Source organism: Phoca vitulina, unplaced genomic scaffold, assembly GCF_004348235.1.
Source record: "Phoca vitulina isolate PV1807 unplaced genomic scaffold, GSC_HSeal_1.0 scaffold46, whole genome shotgun sequence".
Lineage (NCBI taxonomy): Eukaryota > Metazoa > Chordata > Mammalia > Carnivora > Phocidae > Phoca > Phoca vitulina.
The window spans coordinates 7,423,906-7,447,381 of record NW_022589749.1 but is presented as its reverse complement, the minus strand read 5'-3'; the positions used below and the strand labels follow the sequence as shown (position 1 = coordinate 7,447,381).

Below are 23,476 nucleotides of genomic sequence, written 5' to 3'. Positions count from 1 at the left end.
CCTTCTCCCACTCCCCCTGCTTGTGTTCCCTCTCTCGCTGTCTCTCTCTCTCTGTCAAATAAATAAATAAAATCTTTAAAAAATAAAAAATAAAAGCTACATCTGGGGGCGCCTGGATGGTCAGTAGGTGGTGTCCGGCTCGCAGTTTCAGCTCAGGTCATGATCTCAGGGTCCTGGGATCCAGCCCCAGTCAGGCTCCGTGCTCAGCAGTGAGTCTGCTTGAGGGTTCTCTCCCTGCGCCCCATCCCCCCACACGCATGCTCTCTCGCAAATAAATCTTAAAAAAAAAAAAGCTACATCTGTTGGTGTAGACACTATGCAGATATTCTAGGACTCCCACTTCAAGAACCTTCACAGACAAGAATGAAAAGGGCTGGCTCGAAGCAGAAGCCTGTCAGAGAACACTTGGTGGCTTCCTAAACTCACTTAAGGTGAGAGCCAGGTCTCTGAGCAGTGTAGACATCCCCCAGCACAATGAAGGAGCAGGAACTGGGTCGTGAGAGACTCCTGAAAAATTTCCCTTCCGCTGCCAAGAAAGAAATTAACGCAGAATTCACTGCGGCAGTTAATTCAGCTTTTTCCTGGAGAAGACGAAATCTCTTTCCTCAAATGTGAGAGCGACTTTCCTTTTTTACCATTGACTTCATCACGTGAGCCCGTCGGCCACCAGCCCAAGCAACGTGGCAGAGTGCACAGCAGCCAAATCTTAAGGATAGTATTTGTAATTTGTGTATCCCGACTGTACCAGGAGAGGGGTTTCCAAGTGATGACAGAAGGTTGTTCATTTGTGATTTGCCAAGCTCTCCACACTCTACTGGCTGGCTGTGTGGTTTCCTACCCTCGCGCTGAGGACAACCTCCCCGAGCAAGCCTGGAGCTGGGAGTTGGGAGTTGGTTCAGGGCTTTGTCTGACCCCGTGTATCCTAACCAGTCCCATCTGGGATGGTTTCAAAAAGGAAAACGATCTCAGCTTGCAATAGGGCCTGGGAAAAAGTCTCCAGTGTGTAAATTGATTGCTTTCCATTTGCAAAAGAGTTGTGGGCTGAGTGTCAGCCTATCCCGATCCTCCAAATTGAGATAATTTTCCTTATTCTACTTTTTATTAGTTTGGGAAGTTGGAGCAAAGGGGTGGAGAGATGAATAATCTAGCTGCTCACTCTATTGTTGAGGCGATGATTTTTAATGCTTCTTTTAAATCCAGGTCATGACACTTTCTTAGGTTATTTAGATACAAGCTCCCGAGCAAATGTCAATCAGAGAGACACAAATTTCACACAGGGCAGAATCATTTCAAAGTTTGGTTGTTTTAATGCAATTTCATTGTTCAAGGTAGTACGGATATATTAAGTGGTTCATTTCCATCCTGAAGAAAACACGAACAGTTTCTACCTTATGTAATTTTGTCAAATTCAAACATGACTCTTTGACCTTTCTCAAAGACAGTTTCTTAATGTATCTTGATAAGATTCTTTATTTCTGGAAAAAAATGTTTAAACCTTCAAGTAGTTTGGAAACATCTGCCTATTTGCTCATTCCTCTGGGCACAGCCTTTCAGAGCACTTAGCCCACCTGTACTGAAGCTCTCTGTTCTCCCAGCTGGTGGTAGGGCTGCTTGATGGAGGTGATCATGGGAAAATGAGGAGCGAGCAAGCTTTGTCAACTACTTCTAATTCTCTTAATTAGTATGCTACGATCCACCCCAGCTTCTGCAAGGTCAGACATGCAAGACAAGTACTTGGCCAAAAAAGCAGGATTCTAACTAGTGTAAAAATAGATTTTAAATAAAATAGAATCTCTATAGGAAAGAGAATTAGGTTATGCTTTACATTCCCACTCTTGCTTTAAGATATCTGTATATATAAGTCCAAGGGGGACTTGTAGAGTTGGTCTGCCCTAAGTAAAAATTGAGAATGTCTGAGTACATTCATTTTGCAAAGTTACAGGTGAGGTTTTTTGGGAAATGCTACAGCACATCCCACAAAAATGGATGGTGATTAACAATACAGTTTGTGCGCTAACAAGTAACATATGAGACACTTAGGCCAAAGGGGATGACGTCTAGCCATAGGCTAAAAAACAATTCTAAAATGTGATCATTTGAAAACTCTGGCTAATTCTAAAGCAGAAAACAAACCCCATCATTTAACGGCATGTCTTGTTAACCTATCCAGCTACCTCTTTTGGAAGCTTAAATTCCAACACGGGTCTTACTTTAAGTTTGCTCAATTACTTCGTAGTATGAATTACTTGACGTTAAGGTTTCTAGAGAAAGTACACAGCCCCTCTGTTGGCTCACAACAAGCATTGCATGACTCTTTTAAAGGGGCTCTGTTAAAATTCTAATTTTCGGATTTAGAAACAGCCTTTGGTTGTATCTTGAAAGCATCATTGAAAATCTGCCCAAGCTCCCTCTAGCCGCAACCTGAACATGCAGCCCGATCTTTTGTAAACATTCAGAAAACACTGATCCCAGCAAAATACACAATCAGCTAGTCAGAGGCCTCACTCTGCATTTTCACATGGATGATAAATCTGCCTGCTGATTCTTGCTAGATGCTAGGAAATCCACTCTGAGAGTTGGGTCTTAGAGTAACCCTTCAGCCTCCTCCTTACTTGAGGTTCATAATGTGGTGTGGAGTCATCGAAAACAAAGTAGAAGCGCCACCATTTTTCCTACACTGGGTCCGCTCAGCCTGGGCGGGTTGTTTGTTTTTCCGAGCTAGCCCTGGAGCAAGAGATGGCTGCTGGTGACAGGCTAGTGACTAAAGGTTTACTGGCCCAGCCTCTTTTCCTGTGACCTTCAACCAATTCTTCAATTCCCAGACTGCAGGGAGGGAGGACAATGACAGGAGACTAACGCTAGGGAATTTTCGTAAATCCTCAGCGGCCAGTGCAAACCTCTCTTGAAAGCAGCTGCTATGACCTCAGGTAACGTGACCTCTGAGGTTGCCAAAAAAAAAAAAAAAGTGACGTCTTGAACCGACCCCAGAACTGAATGTCAAATCCACCGACTCAATAAATACAATGGAAAACTGCAGAGCAGAGCTGGGGCTTCTGTCAAGTAGCAAGGCAAAACGGTCATCAGAATGTCTGAGGTTAGTGAACTCCTATGGTGGGAAACAGCGGCCACACCTTAAGCCCCGGCCCACTCCCATCAGCTCTCCTCGCCACGGCCACTGGCCCTCCAGGTACTACAGCGCACGCCGGCCAAGAAAAGATCCGAACAACGGCGGCTCCGTCCTCACTTGTACTTATTCAAGGTCCACCCTCACACGTAGCTGAAGCCCCAGCACACCCTCGCCGCGCCAGGGAGAACAGTCTCAGGGACACCTGTTTCCCAGAGGTCACTTGCCCCTCTTGCTGCGGCCTTTCCTGGAGGGCAGCTTCCCACTGCTGCCCGAAGAGGGGGGGCTGGAGGCTGAGGCCACGGCAATGTTGATCTGTCCCTCCTGGATTTCCTGCCGGGTCTCAGCAGGCAGGTGGTTGATCTTCTGCTGTGTCTCCAGGTAGAACATGACGTCACGCAGTTGCTCCTGGATCTCGGTGATCTGCAGATCCTTCTGGTCGCAGGTCTCCTTCAACACCCTCTCCTCCTCCTTCAGCTTGTTCTGCAGGAGGACTTGGTTGGCTCGCAAACACTTGTTCATTTCCTGCTCCTCTTTGAGCTCTGTGGTGAGTTTGGCCACTTTCGTGTTTAGTTGGGTGCACCTTTTACAAAACAAAGGAAGAAAAAAGCATGATTTTCAATTGCTGACACGGTCCCCTTTCTGCTCTGGGACTGAACAGAGGCACTGTGATCTCAGAATCCATTTAGGGACTGGACTCCTCCCCCGTGCGGTGGAAGGAGACTGGTTTGCTGCCATTGCAACAGCTTTACAAAGCAAGGATTTTGCTCGAGTTAACAGCATGGCTTCAGGACAATTTTTCTAAGCATCGGGCATTTTTCAATTGCAGAAACGATTCTGCGATTCATGGTAAAACTACTGCTTCTCTGTTTTGCAGTCTCTGGTTAAATAGGTGGCTTAGAGATAACAGCTACGATAAAGAAGTTATGAGGAAAAGTGACATTCTCAGAGAGTCAAGTGCTCTGACCTCACTGCATTCGCTGGAGGAGAGTTTCCAAGGATAGGGAGTGCCCTATTCTTGATGCTCAATCTTACTCATAAGTAAAGAATTACAAATTAAAACACCATTTGGGATACCATTTTTATGTATCAGAATGCCAAAGAGCTCAGACGTGGGGAAAGAGGAACTTCCATACATTGGCACTGGAACAGGAACTGCTACAAACTCTCTGGAAGTCAATTTGGCAATACCTATAAAAATCAAAATTTTACATGCCCTCTGCCACACCTATTCTAGGAATTTATCCTACAGAATATATCCCACAGAATATATTTCAGACTACACTGAAAGAAACATGGAGAAAAATGCTCATTGCAACAGAGTTTATAGTAGTCCAAGACTTGAGACAACTTAAACATCCATCAATAGGGAACTGGTTAAAATTATTATGGGACCTCCAGACAATGGAATACTGTGCAACCTTTATGAAGATCAAGATAGATCTAGATGTACCAATATGAAAAAAACAAAACAAAACAAAACCTCCAAAACAGAATATTTACCAAACAGAATACCTAATATTATTCTTTTTTTTTTTAGAAAAAAGATTATGTATGTGAGGTGTGAGCAAAAGATTTGGAAGAGTAAATATTCACTGGTACCATTAATTAATAATGGTAACCTCTAGATAGATAGCATGATCTACAGGGTGGAAAAAACCTTCCAGTTTTAATTCTTTCATATAATTTGTTAGGGAGCTGAAAGTATAGGAGAATATTTTAATTTCTCTTAATGCCGTAGTGTTGTTTTTACAGAAGTTTAAAACAAACAAACAAAAACCCTTGGATGCCTGGCTGCCTCAAGAGCACGTAACTCTTGATCTCAGGGTTGTGAGTTTGAGCCCCCATGTTGGGTGCAGAGATTGCTTACAAACAAAATGTTTAAAAGAAAACAAACAAACAAAACAAAAAAACTTTGGTGAAGAGTGTTGTGGGTGAAGAAAAAATTTTGAAACAGATAGTAGTGACAGTAGCAGGATGTTGTGAATGCCACTTAACGTCACTGACATATTTTATGTTATATAGATTTTGCCACAATACAAAAAAAAAAAAAAAAAAAAACTATTAAAATAACCCCTGCTTTTGAATAGGGGGAAAACAGGTGAAGGGTAAATGGGAACTCTTTGCACTATCTTGGTAGCCTCTGTAAATCTGAATTTCTACCAGAATAAAGGTTTATTAAAAAACAAAACAAAACAACATTTAAAGCTATCCTCCTTAAATTTATTTTTTATCTGTTTGTCCGGAAGTAAAAAATCAGTTATTTTTGTGGGTATACTTAAACTAGAAAGTAATTTCAATCAGCAGCAACTATCTTCCCCTAACAGTAGTAGAATACATTTTTGCCACGCTGTTTTTGAGCTTTTCGCACCATATTCAACAAGTTTGGCCTTTAATTCCTGTCTAAGGCCAGAGTACACACCGTCTCCGCCTTAGACAGTCATTCTCCTAACTGAGAGTTCTCAGCCACATGGCTTAGAGAAACTGCAGCTCTGAGCACAAGGCAGTTGCTTTCTAGAGGCAAAAATGAAAGATATTTGCACATACAATAAGCAAAGACGTCAGGGGAGAGTGCTGCATTCCACATGGCATCCACCTGGCATGAAACGCTATGTATTTTTTTTACTTTTTTATTGTTATGTTAATCACCATACATTACATCATTAGTTTTTGATGTAGTGTTCCATGATTCATTGTTTGTGCATAACACCCAGTGCTCCATGCAGAACGTGCCCTCTTTAATACCCATCACCAGGCTAACCCATCCTCCCACCCCCCTCTCCTCTAGAACCCTCAGTTTGTTTTTCAGAGTCCATTGTCTCTCATGGTTCGTCTCCCCCTCCGATTTCCCCCCCTTCATTCTTCCAAAACGCTATAGTTTTTAATAAACGGAAAGTCACAGTAAGTTTGCTCCATATATAGGCAGACCCCTGAAAACCCAGTGATAGACACATTTGGAAAGTGTTTCCACCAGAATGAAGGAGATTACCTGTTTATGAGCCTGTTACAATGAAAAAGCTAATTAAAAGAGACCAATTACACCTACTTTCTTTCCACAGACTGCTTTTCTTTTAGGAGATCATTTAGTCTATGCTCCAGATTATCACATTTCTCAATTGTTTCTTTAAATTTGGTCTTCATGTTGTTAATCTGGAAGAGCAAACAGAGGTCAGTTTCACTTCACAGAGGCATAGTTGTGTGGTCTCTGGGGCTAACTTCACCACTGTTTCTTCAATCACCTGTCTATAACTTTGACAAACCAAACTAAGAAAAGGTGAGACGATCATTTGAAAGAATTTCTGTAATGGAAATAAACATTCTGAGAAATCCTTTCCCCCCCCTTATTGTTTTTGTCTATACCAGAGTGATCAGGAGCAGCTGAATGTCAAGCAGAAGACTCAAAAGTGAAGGAAGAGCTTCAGGCAGCAGAGCAGGAGATGGTCTGTCAGAGCCCAGACCAGAGCCTCCTCTTCTTAACTCATCATTTTATTTCCTCCTGAGATCACATTCCAAAAATTACTATTGAAATAATCTAACAAACTAATTTAATCCAAGAAAATGGTGATAACCGATTTTAACTGTTCGGGCCCCTCCCCCAAACTCTTTATTAATTTTCTCATGTACCACAAAGCCACATGGAACATAAGCAGTTCTTGTTTTGAGTTAATTTGTAAGTGCAATATAGAGAGAACAAATTCATGTCACATTGTCTTAGCAATTGAAGAGAATTTTAGTATATGTGCTGCCGAAGCGAGCACGCAATTGAAGAGAATTTTAAAATTCTGGTGTATTCTATGTCGGAAACCAAGAGCCTTTGGAAGTCTAGCTAAGTAGATGCTGGATTCACCCAGGTGTGACGATCTACGCAACTGAGAAATGCCTCAGCCCTACTGGGGTAAGGACACAGGGCGAAGATTAGATGGGAAGGAGAAGTAGGGAGGCTGGGTGGATCATGAGGCAGTAATAACAGGAACTGACAGGGACTGAGAATTTAAATTCTATGGCCCACATACCAGCCAGGTGTTTTGTAAGCAGTATCTCCTTTATACCTTATAAGAAGCTGGAGACTTCGATGTGGCAACCTTTTACAGAAACAGGCTTACAGAAAGGTGAGGCAATCTGCCCAAGGTCACCCAACTAGAGCATGGTGGGTCCAGGACTGGACACCAAATCTGGATGCAGAGCCAAGTTCTAAACCTCCCTGTACTACACTGCAGGTCACAGCTGTACAGCAAAGGAAAAATGACCCTGGGCACATATAAACTCTTAGCATTGTCCTTCATGTTAGAAAAAGGGCCACTGCTTTTCATACTTTCTTTTAAAAACTTGCCACATGGCCTACCTAACAGATTTCTAACAGCACTGTTTTGTTTTGTGTTTTTAATAATAAGAAAATAACTGTAGAAATTAACTTTATAGCCAACTTCTGTTAAGTTGGAAGAACACGCAATTAGAGGAAGATTCCTCTATGTCATGAAAATAAAAATAGCTTAAAGGCGCCTGGGTGGCTCAGTCGGTTAAGCGACTGCCTTCAGCTCAGGTCATGATCCCAGGGTCCTGGGATCGAGTCCCGCGTCGGGCTCCCTGCTCTGTGGGGAGCCTGCTTCTCCCTCTCCCACTCCCCCTGCTTGTGTTCCCTCTCTCACTGTGTCTCTGTCAAATAAATAAAATCTTAAAAAAAATAAAATAAAATAAAATAAAAGACCATTAGTTCCTTTGTACGTTTTCTCCTAAACTGACTCCTGTTAGTTTAGAGAAATTGGAAAGGACGAAAACGAGTATCAAAAGGAACCAAACTGTGTATGTTTTGCTCACTGAAGATACTTAGGCCAAATGCACTTAAATCAAGATGAAAACCAAGTAACCCCAAAAAACTCTTTACAATTGCTATACACAAATGTTACAATGGTTTAAATCAGTGCTTTTTAAAACCTTTCTATGAGCCCACAATAAGAAACATTCAATGTAAGTATACACACACAACTGACGCCAAGAGCTTCACAAAACAGTATTAAATATGGCAATGCGCTGATATTTTATACCCATCCTATCCTGTTTCATAAAAATGCCAGCTGCACTCTACCAAACTCATTTCACGATCCACAGCTGGAAAAATACTGATTTACATGGAGCTCCAGGTCCAATGAGAAAAGATGGATCTTTAGGGGAATTCACTTGTCCTGACTGCCTGCTCTATGTTCTTCCTACAAAGCCCCACTAAAACGAGAACCTTTGAGTGGGCATGAGCTTCTAGAACAGACTCTCACACACTACAGTAATCGCACTACCTAAGGCATGGTGGGTGGTACGGGCAGGAACCGTATTGTAACAAGTCCACAATGAGGCCCATGAACAAGAATCTGTCAGTGAACCCAGGGTCTATTACTGTTCCTCCCTGCACATGGTCTCCTGCTGGAGGTGCCACTGGACAGAGGACTGATCAGAAGGAGGATAGTGGCAGGAACAAAAAGCCTGCATCATCCGTTAACTTATGGATAAGCAACATTTGATATTAGAAAACAAAACCTTTTCAAGCCCTTCCAGCTTTTATGTAGGGCTGCCCTTGCCTCCATCTTACCCCTACGTAAAAGGACACAAAAGTTTCACTGCTTAGCTTTCCTGCCCCTCGACTTACTTTTCATGGGTATTTGTTAGGGAATGCAGATAATCCTAAAGAATCTGAAAAGGCGGAGAGGACCCTAAGCTTAGCTCTCAAGGGTCTGTGTGAAGCACTTTAGGTACAACCCCTGTGCAAAAACCCATTACTGAGGCTGCGCAGAGTTGCCAATGTTCCTCCCTGAGACTTCATAACTTGACACCAAGTGGCAGCGACTCGTGCTCTGCCTCCTGAGTGCTGTGGGAGGCACGTCCTTCCCATACGTACTCCAATTAAGCCCTATGCAGAACTAGTCCATCAAGCGACCCTGAGTGCCTCTGGAAAGGCACTTTCATCACTTGGAACATTCTTCTATCAACTACATCAAGAACTTTTAACTAAAGATCATGTTAAAGCTGGTGTTAAGCCTTAATTTTAGAGGCCTGATTTCTCCTCATTTGTAGGCATATCCAGAAACTGGGGCCAAAGGGCCTGGCCAATGTGTAAGCCTGACCCTGCTTAATTCCAGGGTAATCCTAGCTACCGCACAGATGAGACCCAAGCCTGGCTCTGCAGTCCTTATCTGAAGGTCTAGTTATTGCCAGGGACTCACAAAGTTACTAAAATAATCATTAAAAAAAATTTAAAAGCCTGTATTTAATACTAAGAGGATCAGTGAATTACGAACACTGTCCCTAGAACCTGAGAAAGGTTCTTGGAGCTCCCATTATACACGAATCCTCGGGAGCTCACTAGTTTCCAGACTCCCTACTTTGGAACTGGCAGGGTTCCTTGCACGTGCAGGAGACAATGGGAAAAGCAAGCAAATGAAGCTCTGTGCCCTCCATCTGGGTTTCCACCAAAATCACAGTGCTTTTCTCTTTCACCTGTTGGGAGTAGTGAATTGGCATCTTCTTTAAAGGATTTTGTTAAAATCCAAAAACCTCGGGGCGCCTGGGTGGCTCAGTCGTTAAGCGTCTGCCTTTGGCTCAGGTCATGATCCCAGGGTCCTGGGATCGAGCCCCACATCACGCTCCCTGCTCGGCAGGAAGCCTGCGTCTCCCTCTCCCACTCCCCTGCTTGTGTTCCCTCTCTCGCTGTGTCTCTCTGTCAGATAAATAAATAAAATCTTTAAAAAAAAAAAAAAATCCAAAAACCTCTGCCCTAGATAAACAAGGAACCACGGGAATCACCGAAGCTCTAGCACCTCTGCCTTCGTTTCTTCTCTGCAATTTCGAAGAGCTCGGCACCATCTTGCTGCCGCAGAAGCCCACACGTAGCTCCTCAAAGCAGCTGTTCCCAAGCTGACAAACCAACTGGCTGACTCAAATTACAGGCCCTCGTGTACATACTTCTATTTTTTTTAATGGAATTGCACAAGGCACTAGAAAACCTGATCGAAGTTAACAAACAAATCTCTCCCCAATCGAAAATACCAAAATACTCAAGTCTTTAAATCCAAGTTTTCTTTTTTTAGGGTATATATCAGATATTTCATTTCTTCCTCATATATTTAGTGTAATATCGAGCTCAGCATACAATTTTAATCCACTCGTCTTGATTTACTGACCCTAGGTGAGAATATATGTTGGCTTCCCTCCCCTTCTTAAATAATGCTCAGTTGGCTGCATTTGCAACAGCATATTTTTGTCTCTTCCTTCTCCTCTTTTTGACTAATTTCATTCTTATTGTGGTCTAGAATTTCTTGTTGCCTGATACTGCCTTCAGGGGCTAAGTCTGTAATATAATGATGATTCATGTTTTTAACCACTTCTCTCTGGAATTCTGATCTAAAGTTAGATTACTGGGGTGAGCCAACTGATTCCAAATTCTTGTTTTCTTTCTTCTCTCTGTGCACTGCATCTCCCCCCCCCCACCCCGCCCCGGCTTTACTGAGATATAACTGACATATAACAAAGATTTCTTTTTAGAGGCAAAACAATTCTCTATCTCTGTATCAGACTAAGGAAGATTTCAGCATTCCTCTTTTCTTGTATCCTGCCTTCTCCCACCCCAACATCAGATAGCCCTGCCATGTGGCACGTCAGCAGCACCAAACCAAAAACTTACTTCCTCTGCTGTGTCCTTCTCTATCCGAACTATCTTGTTTTCCCAGTAGATTCGCTGAGATTCCAGCTGGCTTGTTAGTAAATATGAATACTAGAAACATAGAGAACAGACACCAAAACATAAATCACTGTAGTTTCTTAAATTCAATTAAAACCCAACTTTTAATCACCTACAGAAGAGTATGTGTAACCATCAGAATGTGTATTATCTCTTGGTTACACTCTCTCAACAAACCAGGGGAATACAGAGATGTCAATTACACTCCTGTCCTGGGGCTTACCATCTAGTCTAGACAAGCAAGCAGAGAAATGTACATTAACAAAGAAGTTTCTGGGGGCGCCTGGGTGGCTCAGTCGTTAAGCGTCTGCCTTCGGCTCAGGTCACGATCCCGGGGTCCTGGGATCGAGCCCCGCGTTGGCCTCCCTGCTCGGCGGGAAGCCTGCTTCTCCCTCTCCCACTCCCCCTGCTTGTGTTCCCTCTCTCGCTGTGTCTCTTTCTGTCAAATAAAATCTTTAACAAACAAACAAACAAACAAGTTTCTGTTCAAGCTACCTTTAAGAACCACAGGTTTTTAAATCAAAGTATAATTCAAATCAGCTCACCCCCCTCCGGGAAGCTGTCCCTGTCCTTCCCAGCCTTGGATTAAGCGGTCCTCTCAGCTCATTAACAGCACTTAATCACCAGGTCTCCCTGACTAGACTACCAACTCGTTGAAAGTGAGGGTTCCACCTTTATTTCTGTGGCCCCAGTGCCTGGCACATGCTGGATGTCAAGAAATGTTTGCTACCTGACTGCATGAATGAAGGAACAGTGCCTTGTAACTACAGAGAAAGGACAGATGGCTTATAGCAGTAGGGTCTGGCAAGACTTCTGAGAGAAGGAGAGATTTGGGAGTGCTTTCGACAGATAGAAGGGGACAGGTAAAGACAGAGATCTGATTCCAGAGAACTACTGGACCCAGATGTGAGCTGTGGACGTTCAGGATCTCTTCAAGATGAAGGAGTCACATCAATGAGGCAAGGGTGCATGGTATGGACAGATGGAGTCTTTTTTTTTTTTTTTTAAAGATTTTATTTACTCATTTGACAGAAAGAGACACAGCAAGAGAGGAACACAAGCAGGGGGAGTGGGAGAGGGAGAAGCAGGCTTCCCGCTGAGCAGGGAGCCCGATGCGGGGCTCAATCCCAGGACCCTGGGATCATGACCTGAGCCGAAGGCAGACGCCCAACGACTGAGCCACCCAGGAGCCCCAGACAGATGGAGTCTTATGGAAGGCTCTGGGGTATTATATTGAGAAATGTGGGCCATGGAGTGGCAACATCACATCTGCATTTCAGAAAGACCATTCTAAGAGACTAAAAGAGACCTGAATGTGTTTGTAAACTAGAGAAGAGAATGAAGGTGCAAGAGAGAGAAAGGCCAGATGGGGGAACGTGTGTGTGCCACTGGAATGGGCACGGGGGCTGACCAATGCTGCACTCCCAGCACCAGGAAGACTGGCCGACAGACAGCAGCCCTTGATAAACATTTGTTGAATGAATATAGTTAGAGTTAATATGGAAGGGTTGCTTATTCTAGAAACAATGTAGAAGGTTTAAACTTTTTTTCATATTAATACAATTAAGAGTAAGAACATCAGCTTTATTTTAGGTCCTTCTACTGAGTCTATTAGACCATAGAAGTCTGGAGATGAGCAAGTTTTCAAATTTCCTTCCAAGGTTAAGTTGTTTGTTTTTTTTAAGATTTTACTTATTTATTTGAGAGAGACAGAGAGGGAGAGAGAGAGCACCAGCAGGGGGAGGAGCAGAGGGAAAGGGGGGCAAGCAGACTCCATGCTGAGCGCAGAGCCCGACCCGGGGCTCAATCTCACTCAACCGACTGCTTTCGGCTCAGGTCATGATCCCAGGGTCCTGGGACTGAGCCCTGCATTGGGCCCCTTGCTCAGCAGGGAGTCTGTTTCTCCCTCTCCCTCTGTCGCTCCCCCTGCTTGTGCTCGCTTGTTCTGTCAAATAAATTTTTAAAAATCTTAAAAAAAATAAATGAAAAACAAAAACAAGACTTGTGTTAAACTTCTCCTTCATTAATGTAAAATTTACAGTACAATAATTTTATAGTAGATGGGATTTATTGCTACAGTGAAAAATCAGATTGTGCTACTTTTGTTGTTTCTTCAACTATATGCATACCCCCAAATGGCTTTATGTATATAAGCATCAAATTCATAAAATACATACTTTGAGTATGCAAATATCTAATTCATAAAATGTCTTAAGATACAAGAAAGCTTCCCGGACATGGAAGGATGCTACTAGGGTTTCCTCATTCTGAACTGCTCAATTTCCAAATGCTATTGGAATGCCATCAGGCAGATTCTTAACTTCCAGTTTTACTGCAGCCAGAGGACCACCTTAGTATTGAGCTTGAGAAAATGAGGAACATCACACATTCAAAATAATGAGGCACGGTGAGCCTTAGACTTTCAAAGAAGATAATCAGACAGAATAAAAAAAAAAAAAAAAAAAAATATATATATATATATTTAAGATTTTATTTATTTATTTGACAGAGAGAGACAGTGAGAGAGGGAACACAAGCAGGGGGAGTGGGAGAGGGAGAAGCAGGCTTCCTGCTGAGCAGGGAGCCCGATATGGGGCTCGATCCCAGGACCCTGGGATCATGACCTGAGCCGAAGGCAGATGCTTAACAACTGAGCCACCAGGCGCCCCCAGAATAAAAATATTTTAATAATTCTTTGCAGCAATGATAGAACTTTACATAGTTGACATACAGAGTAAATGGCAAAATTAAAAGCCCAAGCCACTTTTTAAATTAGGACAATAAAAAGCAGTAAAAAAAGGTACTTAGTAATTACTAATAATGTATCTTACCTCTAACTGTAAGGCATCTATTTTCTCTTCCTGGCAAGTATCACCCTCACATTCATACTGTACTATTTTTCCATCTGTTTTACTTGCAACCAGTCGATGAACATAGTTATCTGAAGAAAAGAATGAACGCATCAAACAAGGCTTGTTTCTTCACAATGGAAAGGGTCTCCATACACTTTTAACTTTGACAAAATTTTTGTTTTTACGTGTTCTAAATTAAATGCTTTGCAATACTTCTGTACAAGTGGGCTAAATCATTTGAATTTAAGCAAGAGTGAGAGGGCAAGTATGGAAGTGTTAACTCTCTTTATAATGTGCCAATTCAGGCCATTTGTAGAAAATAGTGCCCTACGGGGCACCGTGAGAATTTGAGTTTGCCACAGCTGTCAGGAAGATTTCAAGCTGGGAGAGAAAGTGGAGAGGTTCCGAGGGAGAGATGTTCATGCAGAATGAATCCAAATTAGAACACAAGAACAGTGTTCACCTCCGGCATAGTCCCAGACTCGATGGTTGGTGAGCTGCATGGCGTACGTGTGCTGCGTTTCCTCGAAGTGCTTATAAGCATGTCGACTTACATACCGTCCACATCCTATGTGGCCACATATTAAACAAATCCACAGGTTCTGCCAGAGAGAAGGTAAGATCTTCATTAGTTATACAAAAACATATGATCTGGCTCACTCAGAGCGGGAAGGTGCCTGACACAGAATGAAGCTGAGTTGTTTCTACAGGAGTTTTGAAAAAACGTATGTTTAAAACCCCAAAAGCAAGGATGCTTTTATGGGTCAATCATTTTCTCGTTCTGGGTTTTAAGGAACTCCAGGTAAACAGTAAGACAAATATTCACAATTTATCAGCAAAAGTCTAGTCCTTTTCAAAAAAACAAAGAACGGAAAGCAGAGAGTATTTTGCTGAGGAATGTAAAATAATTTATACTTCTTGCCCAACCCTAGACAAAAAGAAAAAAAAAAGAATCAGCCTGAAAAGAATCAAAAAGAATTTAAGCCACACGGGGCAGAAGCAAACCCCAGACCGCGAAAGCTGAGCTCACTCCTCTTTCCCAGCGGCCGCCGGCACTTACTTCCTGCACACCGCACTCGAAGCACTTGTTCTCTTCCACGGGCTCTGGCGTTTGGCAGTACCGGCACACGGGACACCTGTCCGGGACCCCAAGTGAGAATGGAGCAGATGAAATACAAGAGATAGCTGTTACAGAACCAAAAGTCAAAACTGCATTTTAAATCTTCAGTCTCTTAACATGCTATGTGTTTATCATAACTAATGATAACATGCGAAAAACACTTGCAAGTTACTCTCAAATGAAATGAAAAAAATACAAAATCTTGATAAAGGAAGAAGAAAAGGAAGGAGTCTGGATCCGCTTCATGCCTTCTTCCATTCTTCTGCCTAAAGCTTAATCAAAGAACTAAATATGTACAAGTTAGAATTAGGGACTTGAGATAAGTTATTAATTTTATGTCCAGTTATCCATAAGGTATTTTTACTTCAAAAAATCTACCTTATTTCCCAAAGATCTAAATCACTCAAGATGTACTCTGTCTTCTCTGGGTTGCTCCCAAGAGTTAAAACTAAAATCTGTAATAAATTTCACCAAAAAGAAGTTACTATTGGAACGGACAGGGCCTGTTACCACACAATGAACATGTGGAAGAGGATACAAGTACCAAGTACTCAAGTGTCAATTTACAAAAAGTCAATTAAAATGGCACTGAAGGCAAACTCACAGAAACAGAGTAGAAAGGCAGATGGGATACCAGGGTCTGGGGGAGGCAGCAATCCGGAGATGTTGGTCAAAGGTTACAAGGTTTCAATTATGCAAGATGAATCAATTCTGGAGAACTGGTGTTCATCAGTGTGACTATAGCTGACAATATTATATTGTTTTTGAAATTTGCTTAGAATAGAGACTTTGGGTGTTCTTACCACACACACACACATGCACACACACACACACACAAGGAAAATGGTAAAGGTGTGAGGTAAGATATGTTTATTGACTTGGTTGTGAACATTTCATAATGTGTATGTATAATGAGTCATCAGGTTGTACATTTTAAATATATACAGTTTTTTTAAGATTTCATTTTTAAATAATCTCTACCCCCAATGTGGGTCTCGAACTCATGACCCCGAGATCAAGAGTCGCACACTCTACAGAATGAGCCAGCCAGGCGCCCCTAAATATATACAATTTTTTGGTGATCAATTACACTTCAATAAACCTGGGGGGAAAAGGCCATTAAAAAATCCATTAATGCCTTTCTGTTATACTCAAGACAAAATAACACTAAGTACCAGTCATGAATATTTCTGTCAGGTGGGCAAAAATGATAGAAAGTAGGTTATAACTGAAGCTAATTATGAACTGGCACCAAGAAGAAAGAATGCTTAAGACATAACTAATATCCATTTGTTACCCAACTGAGTAAATAAAACCAAGAAAAGAAAATTAGCAGGAAGAACATGAATTTCTTATCACAGATAATATCAAAGAGAAGCCAGACATGCACCCCAATGTTGACAGCAGCATTATCAACAACAGCCAAATTACGGAAGCAGTGTCCATTAACAGATGAATGGATAAATAAGATGGGGCATATATATATACAATGGAATATTACTCAGCCACCGAAAAGAATGAAATCTTGCCATTTGCAACAATGTGGATGAAGCTAGTGAGTATAATGCTAAGCAAAATAAGTCAGTTAGAGAAAGACAAATACCATATGACTTCACTCATATGTGAAATTTAACAAACAAGCAAAGGGAAAAGACAGAGAGTGAGAGACGAACCAAGAAACAGACTCCTAACCACAGAGAACACACTGATGGTAACAGAGGGGAGGGGTGTGGGGGCATGGGTGAACGAGACGGCGGGATGAAGGAGGACACTTGTGATGAGCACAGGGTGATATATGGAAGTGTTGAATCACTATATTGCACACCTGAAACTAATGTAACACTGTATGTTAACTAACTGGAATTTAAATAAAAACTTAAAAAAAAAGCTGGAAGACAAACGAAGAAACCAGGAATGGCAGCTGTAGTGAGCAGCAAGCTGTCTTGTTGAAGGTACAAACTAGCTCTGTGTCATCCCTTTGGTCTGTGTGGCAGCTGTGGTAGTGGTTGGATAAAAATACATGAATTCTGAAATCTTATTTCCTACATTATGCCAAAATGATTTTTCTGAAATGTAAGTATGATCCTGAGAATAAAAAAAGGAAAAAAAATTACAAAAATCACCTTATTTCTACTATACACATAGTATTCTATGACATACCATCTCACTGATTAAAAGATAATTAACAGTTTATTAAATGCTTCCTTCTCCTTAAAAATAAAGTTTGAGTTGTCATCTTATTTTCTTGAGGAGGTATTTGGGGAAAACTTCCCAAAATGTCCTTCTCTGACATCTCCATGTGTCAAAAAACTACCCTTTAGGACTGCATATCAATGCTGCCTCCCGCCATGCAGCCCTTCTTGACTACCCCCACTGGGGAAGCCATCTCTATTTCCCTCCGGTTTCTACCTTGAATTGTATGCACTTATGTAAGCTCCCTTGGCTGACTGAACTTCCCTGAGGAGGATCTATGTTTGATGCTCTCCCATCAGCACCAGCACTATACGGTGCGTGTACTGAGGCTCAAAACATATTTGCTGAAGAAACTATGTGTTTTTGAGGCTAGCCACCACCAGGTTTGTCCATTTAGAGGGTTGAATTCTAGTCCCAGTGCTGGCCTTCTCTGCAGGACAGCTATTTTTTCATTTCTGGGTCTCAGTTACCTCCTCTGTAAAATGAGGAAGCTGGACAATATGGTCCCCTAAACTTCTAACTTTAAAATGCTATGCTTCTGGGGCAGTTAATTTGCCCTGAGAGTAAAACTGGGGTGGTAGGGACAAAGAAGTGTCCAAAACTTAAGTGGTGTAGCAGATGGACACAAGATACAGATAAACACTTTATAGAATGCATATACCTTAGCGTGGCTTTCTTCAAGGCAAATTTAAACCTGGACAATTCTTTGAAGAGCCCCCACATGATACCCCAGAATTGACTGAGGATCCTCTAGAATTGGGGCAAGATTCTTGTCAAGCTAAACAGGCTAGAAAAACCCAGGGTTTACTGATCTGCTCAAGAGTATTTTCTGAGCTCCTACTATGTGCCAGGTCTCCTGCTAAGGGTGAGGGCACAGCAGTGAGCAAGCCAGACAAGGTCCCTGCTCTGTGAAAGCTGGCATTCTTCTGGTCATTTGGGGGTAGACAACAGATTCCTGTGGATGTTCACCTTTCTCATTTCTGGGCTTTGGCATGTGATCTTTCCCTTCCCATGAACACCCCGGCCCTCACACTGCCTTCTCTCAGGTCCCCCTTTCCCTGGCTAATGCTTCCTCATCCTCCTGGAGACTGCACTTCTCAGGCGGCCCTGGCTATCTCAGGGCCCTTGTTCTCCAATCGTAATGCTGCACACTGCTCCTTTGTAACCCCTGTTACGGCCACGACTGCATATTTATTTGTGTGATTATTTGATTCTGTGTCTTCCTCTCTGTAGTGGGAGACCCAGGTCAGCGTCTTGATTTACTTTTCTAGCTAAGTCCTACAGCACAGTTTACAAAGGGAGGAACAACCCTTGATTTAAAAAAACAAAAACCAAGGTACAGCTTACACCTCGGTCCTTTGCCTGTGCAACGCCGCCGTACACGTAAGGCCTCTACTGCAGTGGGAAACAGGACAGTGTAGGCATACGGGTGCTTCATGCCTACTGGCTGCTATTACCACCGGCCACTGAGTCATCAGCAACATGCTAAGTCTGAAATGTTAGACTACCATAGCCCACATGGTAAGAAAGCCAAAGTAAATGGTAAACATCCAGGGCAGGTGATAAATGAGATTTTAGACCTAAATTTCCTTTGGGTAGAAGAGCCTCAAAGCTCAGCTTTACCTTTTTTTTTTTTTCCCCTCATCCTCTGGTTCTTGGAAGCAACAATTCATGCTGCTTTTGGAAATCCCACATAGATTCTGAATCAGCATACTAAGAAGGACGTGGTCTAAGAATGCTAACTGATTCCCACATGAACTAGTGAAGAAAAATGGAAGACCCTTCCATGTGACCTCTTCACTGTCATGGTGCCCAGGTGTATAAAGTCAAGCACTTGGAATGGTTCATTTTTGGTGGTGGCTATTTTTAATTCTGGGAAAGGGTAATAATGGGCTTTGACAGGGTGGGGGTAAGATTAGCTCCTACACTCACGTGGTGTCGTCCCAGCGCTGCAGGCACTGGCTGTGGAAGCTGTGGTTACATAACGTGGTGAGGATGCCATTCACGGACTCGTCCATGCGCTCCAGACACACCGTGCACTTGGGGAGCTCGGTCAGGTCCATCACGGGGAGGCTGGCACCCTACAGGGAAACACCTCACATAAGCTTCACTCTTCATCCACGGTTCTAATATATGTTTTTAACACTAGCTTTCCTGCTGCTTTTTGACTCTTGGCAGGATGCTCTCAACATTTTTGATCTGTGCAAATAATTTAAATTGGTACGATGTTCATCCATACAACAAATACTGACTGAGCACCTTCTATATTCCCAGCGCTGTGCAAGGCACTGGGGATAGGCTCGCGAATAAGCCAACAAAGATACTTGCCCTCACGGAGCTGATACTCTGGAAGGGGAGACTGCTACCAAAAGCTTAACAGAGAATAAAAAAAAAACAACTCAGAGAATCAAAGCATTACCAGACTCCTGGCTCTACTTTTAAGGCTCTGTAACTATAACAGAACACAAATGAATAAAAGCAGAACAGGAATGGAACAGAATGATTTTTCCACAGAGTAAGTTAAAACTTAATGCTTCCTACTAAGTGATAATGGTATCAACAACACTGATTTATTCATTCATTTAACACACACTTATTGTGTCCTTACTATGTGTGCCAGACACCGTTCTAGGTGTAGCACAATGGTGAGCAAAGCAGATGCGCTAAGTCCGAAACAACTGAGGGCCTTGTCCTCACAGAGCTTATAATCTGCTAGAGAGAGACGAAAGTCAAATTTTTTAAATTACCAGTGCTCATAAGTGCTATGAAAGAAAAGTATAGGAAGCTATAACAGGGGGTCAAGAAAGGTACCCCCGCACCACCCCCGGGACAGTGACGTCTGACTTGAGCCCTGCCAGCTGTAAAATGAGCAGGAATTACTGACGCAAAGGTGGGGAGGCATGCACACAAGGACATGCTGAGAAAAATCACATTTATCTATGGTCCCTGAAGAGTAGCTTTTCACAGGCACTCTTTCAAGAAGCCATGTTCATTTAGAGAAAAGAATCTCTAAAACTGGCACAAAGGAAGCCTGATTTTATCATTTGTCAATTTTTATTTTACCTAATCTAATGATAGAACAATCAAATGAGAACTTATTTCCATCAAGCTGATTTCAAAGAAAAAGACCTTTAAGTCTACTTTAAAATAAAGAAAATCTTAAAAATATAACAGAGCTGAATCTCCTACTTTATAAAATGATTTAAGTGAACACATTTTGTAGGAAAAGGTCCCACAGAAGGTGGCAAATCAGAGCAATTACAGATTGTTATCCAAACAGAATTAAAAATTAGGACAGGGATTAAGGGTTGATATTTAAAGTAAAAATGCTTCTTTTAGGTTCCAGGCCATGTTTCATGGATCTGGAATAGATGAACACTCAATTTCAATAACACAGATAATTTTTTTTTAATATTTTGGGATACTTTTCAAAAATTGAGATAAAATTCATTTAATATAAAATCTGCCATGTTTAACTATACAATTCAGTGGGTTTTAATATATTCACAAGGTTGTACAACCCTCACCACTAATTCTAGAACATCCCTATCACCCCAAAAAGAAATCTCGTCCTCACTGCAGTCACTCCTCATTCCTCTCGTCCCCCAGCCCCTGGCAACCACTAATCTGCCTTCTATCTCGATGGATTGGCATACTCTGGACATTTCCATAGATAAATCTTAACATTCAACCTTATGACATTCACAAGAATGATGCACACTTACATCTTCAGATTTTAGTACTTCAGCCCTTTCCACATACACAAGCTGGCAAACATCATCTTCTATGGAGTTGAACTGGCGGCCATTGCACGCCATATAAAAACTATCTGCATCGGCCTAGGTATACCAATGGATAAAAAGAAAAAATTGAGAGAAATATCCTGAAAATATGCTTTTTATTCAAGATGCATAGCTTCAATTATTCTCTTCATCAGCATTTAAAATTTATACTTAGAGGAGAGAAAGCAACTGCCAAAAGTACCATCTAGGGAAGCAGGTTCATTAGGTGAGTCAAACTCTGCAAGTCAATATCCTGCATCTCTACAATGTTTCCTGATCCATGACAGTCTCACTTAAACCAGCAGAAGCTGCCCAACTGCAATAAGCTGACAGCCAATACGACTTTAGTATTCAACCAGCAACGGTCATCAGTTCCCTTGATATCAATATTTTTTTCCTCGAATCAGCACTTTCTCAGCAGCTGAAAGCAAACACTTATTTTTGCAAAGCTTAGAACTCAATCATAACGGACAATTGTTGGGGATGATTTCTTTTTAAAAAACATCAGCATGTATGTTAGAGAGAATAAAGGACTAGAGGTACCGGTATGGAGTGAAAAGCCAACTCCTTTTCTTCAATAAACCAAATAATAATAATATATCACAGATAAGGAAGTTTTAAACAACCTAGTAATATCGAAAGCAAAACCCTTGGCCAAGATCAAGAGGTCCAAGATGAACCAATCTTTAAAATACTAATGGTCTTGTTCCTTGGAGTAGAAAATAAGAGACAGGGGAAACAGTCCCCTGTAGATAAAACTGAAAGTTCACCTGTGCATTTGTGAATACGAACACAAGTAAATCCAACCTTTTAGTACAGCCTTAGTAGAAAGTGTTAACAAAGAGATGATTCCAGTTTTTAAACTTGGCAATTTTGAGGGGCAGCTGGGAGGCCAAGGTTTGTCTAGATTTCATTCCCACATGGACAGTAACCCAAACACAGGAAGTTGTGTGCTTTGGCCCTACCAACGTATACAAGCTGCATGGGGGGAGGAAGGGTGTTCTGTAAAAGGAAATGCCACATTGTCAACCTCTAGAAGAGTTTCAAGTCCGTACAGGTAAAAAAAAAAAGTCTTGCTTGTCTACCCTCATAGGATTCTGAACCTTACAGCAAAATCTTGTGAGCTTCTCAGTAGCTTTGAATTTCACTCCAATGATATAATTCAAGTGTGGATTCTTGATTATTTATATTTTCTCAATATGACCAAATGAGCTAAGCAGCTGAGGAAAGATGATCAATTCTGAACCTAATTTTGTTTTGTTTTGGAGGGCGGGGGCGGGGGCTTCCTTTTCAGGAAACAACCTGTATAGGGGATAGTGTATTTTAACTTCAAACTGTTAAGAGCCAATTAATAAATCTCTTTAATACTAAGAGGAGGCAAACTAAATTGGCTTCCCCCATTCTTCAAGAGCAATGCCTTTTTCTTGAAATGCTTTGGGTGAGTAAGCAGCACAGTGAGCAAATGGATTTGTGTACTGAAGAAGTGACCATCCGGAAGGAGGGCCACCAGGAGCTGGCTGCACCTGCGGCAGCTGAGGAGAGGCCGACCCCTCCTCAGACCTCCAGCTCTGTAAATGCTTGCTAAGCAAGCACACTTCCTCAGAGGAAGGGACAAAGTCTGTGATTCTGAGCAGATGACAGAATCTAGTCAACACCAGATAAATGGCTCTTTTCTTGGGGGACTTGTTTATCTATGACAAAGAAATGTATTTTTTGAACACATGGATCTCTGTCTTTAAAATCTCTGTATTGGAAATGTAGCTTGTCTGAATATTTACTGAGCACCCAGCATCTGCCAGGCACTGTGCTATGCGCTAGGACTAGAGGACAGAACAAAATACACATGGTTCCTACTTCAACCCACTACTGAAATGCACAAAACAAAAGCCTAAAGCTAACTGCAAAAAACATAGAACAGCTCTTTTATTTAAAATGCTTGCATTGTATAGAGCCCAACATTTTAAGAAACACTGTTTTTTTTTTTTTTTTTGTCTTTTGTTCTAATTGTCCTCTTCCCAGGATAAACTCAGAAAAAGAAAAATCCATTATGATCAATGTTCCTTTACTGTCACAGTGATCAACTATAGTGTCAAGAACATGTTTTTACTTCTCAAAAGAGGGTCTCCTGGCCTGTCCTAAGCATGCGAGTGACTCAAGGAACTACTTGAGTCACTGAACCCCCTCCTCCCTTCTTGTGTCCCGATGAATTATAATTCCTTACCCAAAGACTAAGTTTCCTGAGGGTCACAGTACAACTGTGTAGTATCACATTAGAACACCTACAGCACTGGGGCGCCTGGGTGGCTCAGTCTTCAAGCATCTGCCTTCGGCTCAGGTCATGATCCCAGGGTCCTGGGATCGAGCCCCGCATCGGGCTCCCTGCTCGGCGGGAAGCCTGCTTCTCCCTCTCCCACTCCCCCTGCTTGTGTTCCCTCTCTCGCTGTGTCTCTCTGTCAAATAAATAAAATCTTAAAAAAAAAAAAACAAAAAACAAAAAACGAAAACCCACCTACAGCATAAAGCTGAGGCCAACAGAAATTCCAGAGCTTATAGGAGATACAGAGAAGGATTACTCTTTATAAAAATTGGTGAAAAAAAGAAAGGAAAAAGAATATGGTCAGCTGCCAAGGCCATGGAGTCAGGCTGCATGGGTTTGAAATTTAATTCAAACACTTATTAGTT

The 23,476-nt window shown here is 42.0% G+C and overlaps 1 protein-coding gene across 4 annotated transcripts in view; it reads right to left on the bottom strand.

Moving 5' to 3' along the window:
* Positions 1–1,284: 1,284 nt before the first annotated feature.
* The window catches only part of BRAP (BRCA1 associated protein), a 93,611-nt gene continuing 71,419 nt past the window's right edge, over positions 1,285–23,476 (bottom strand). For 3 of the 4 annotated variants that reach the window (XM_032431229.1, XM_032431228.1, XM_032431230.1), the window contains exons 6-13: positions 20,738–20,851; positions 18,945–19,093; positions 14,760–14,835; positions 14,163–14,301; positions 13,679–13,788; positions 10,791–10,880; positions 6,171–6,274; positions 1,285–3,707 (exon numbers count right to left, since the gene is read on the bottom strand). In XM_032431229.1, the coding sequence (XP_032287120.1) occupies positions 3,344–3,707; positions 6,171–6,274; positions 10,791–10,880; positions 13,679–13,788; positions 14,163–14,301; positions 14,760–14,835; positions 18,945–19,093; positions 20,738–20,851 (1,146 nt within the window). In that variant the 3' untranslated portion in view covers positions 1,285–3,343. The remainder of the gene's footprint in view (positions 3,708–6,170; positions 6,275–10,790; positions 10,881–13,678; positions 13,789–14,162; positions 14,302–14,759; positions 14,836–18,944; positions 19,094–20,737; positions 20,852–23,476) is intronic. The other variant, XM_032431227.1, reaches the window with a different exon arrangement.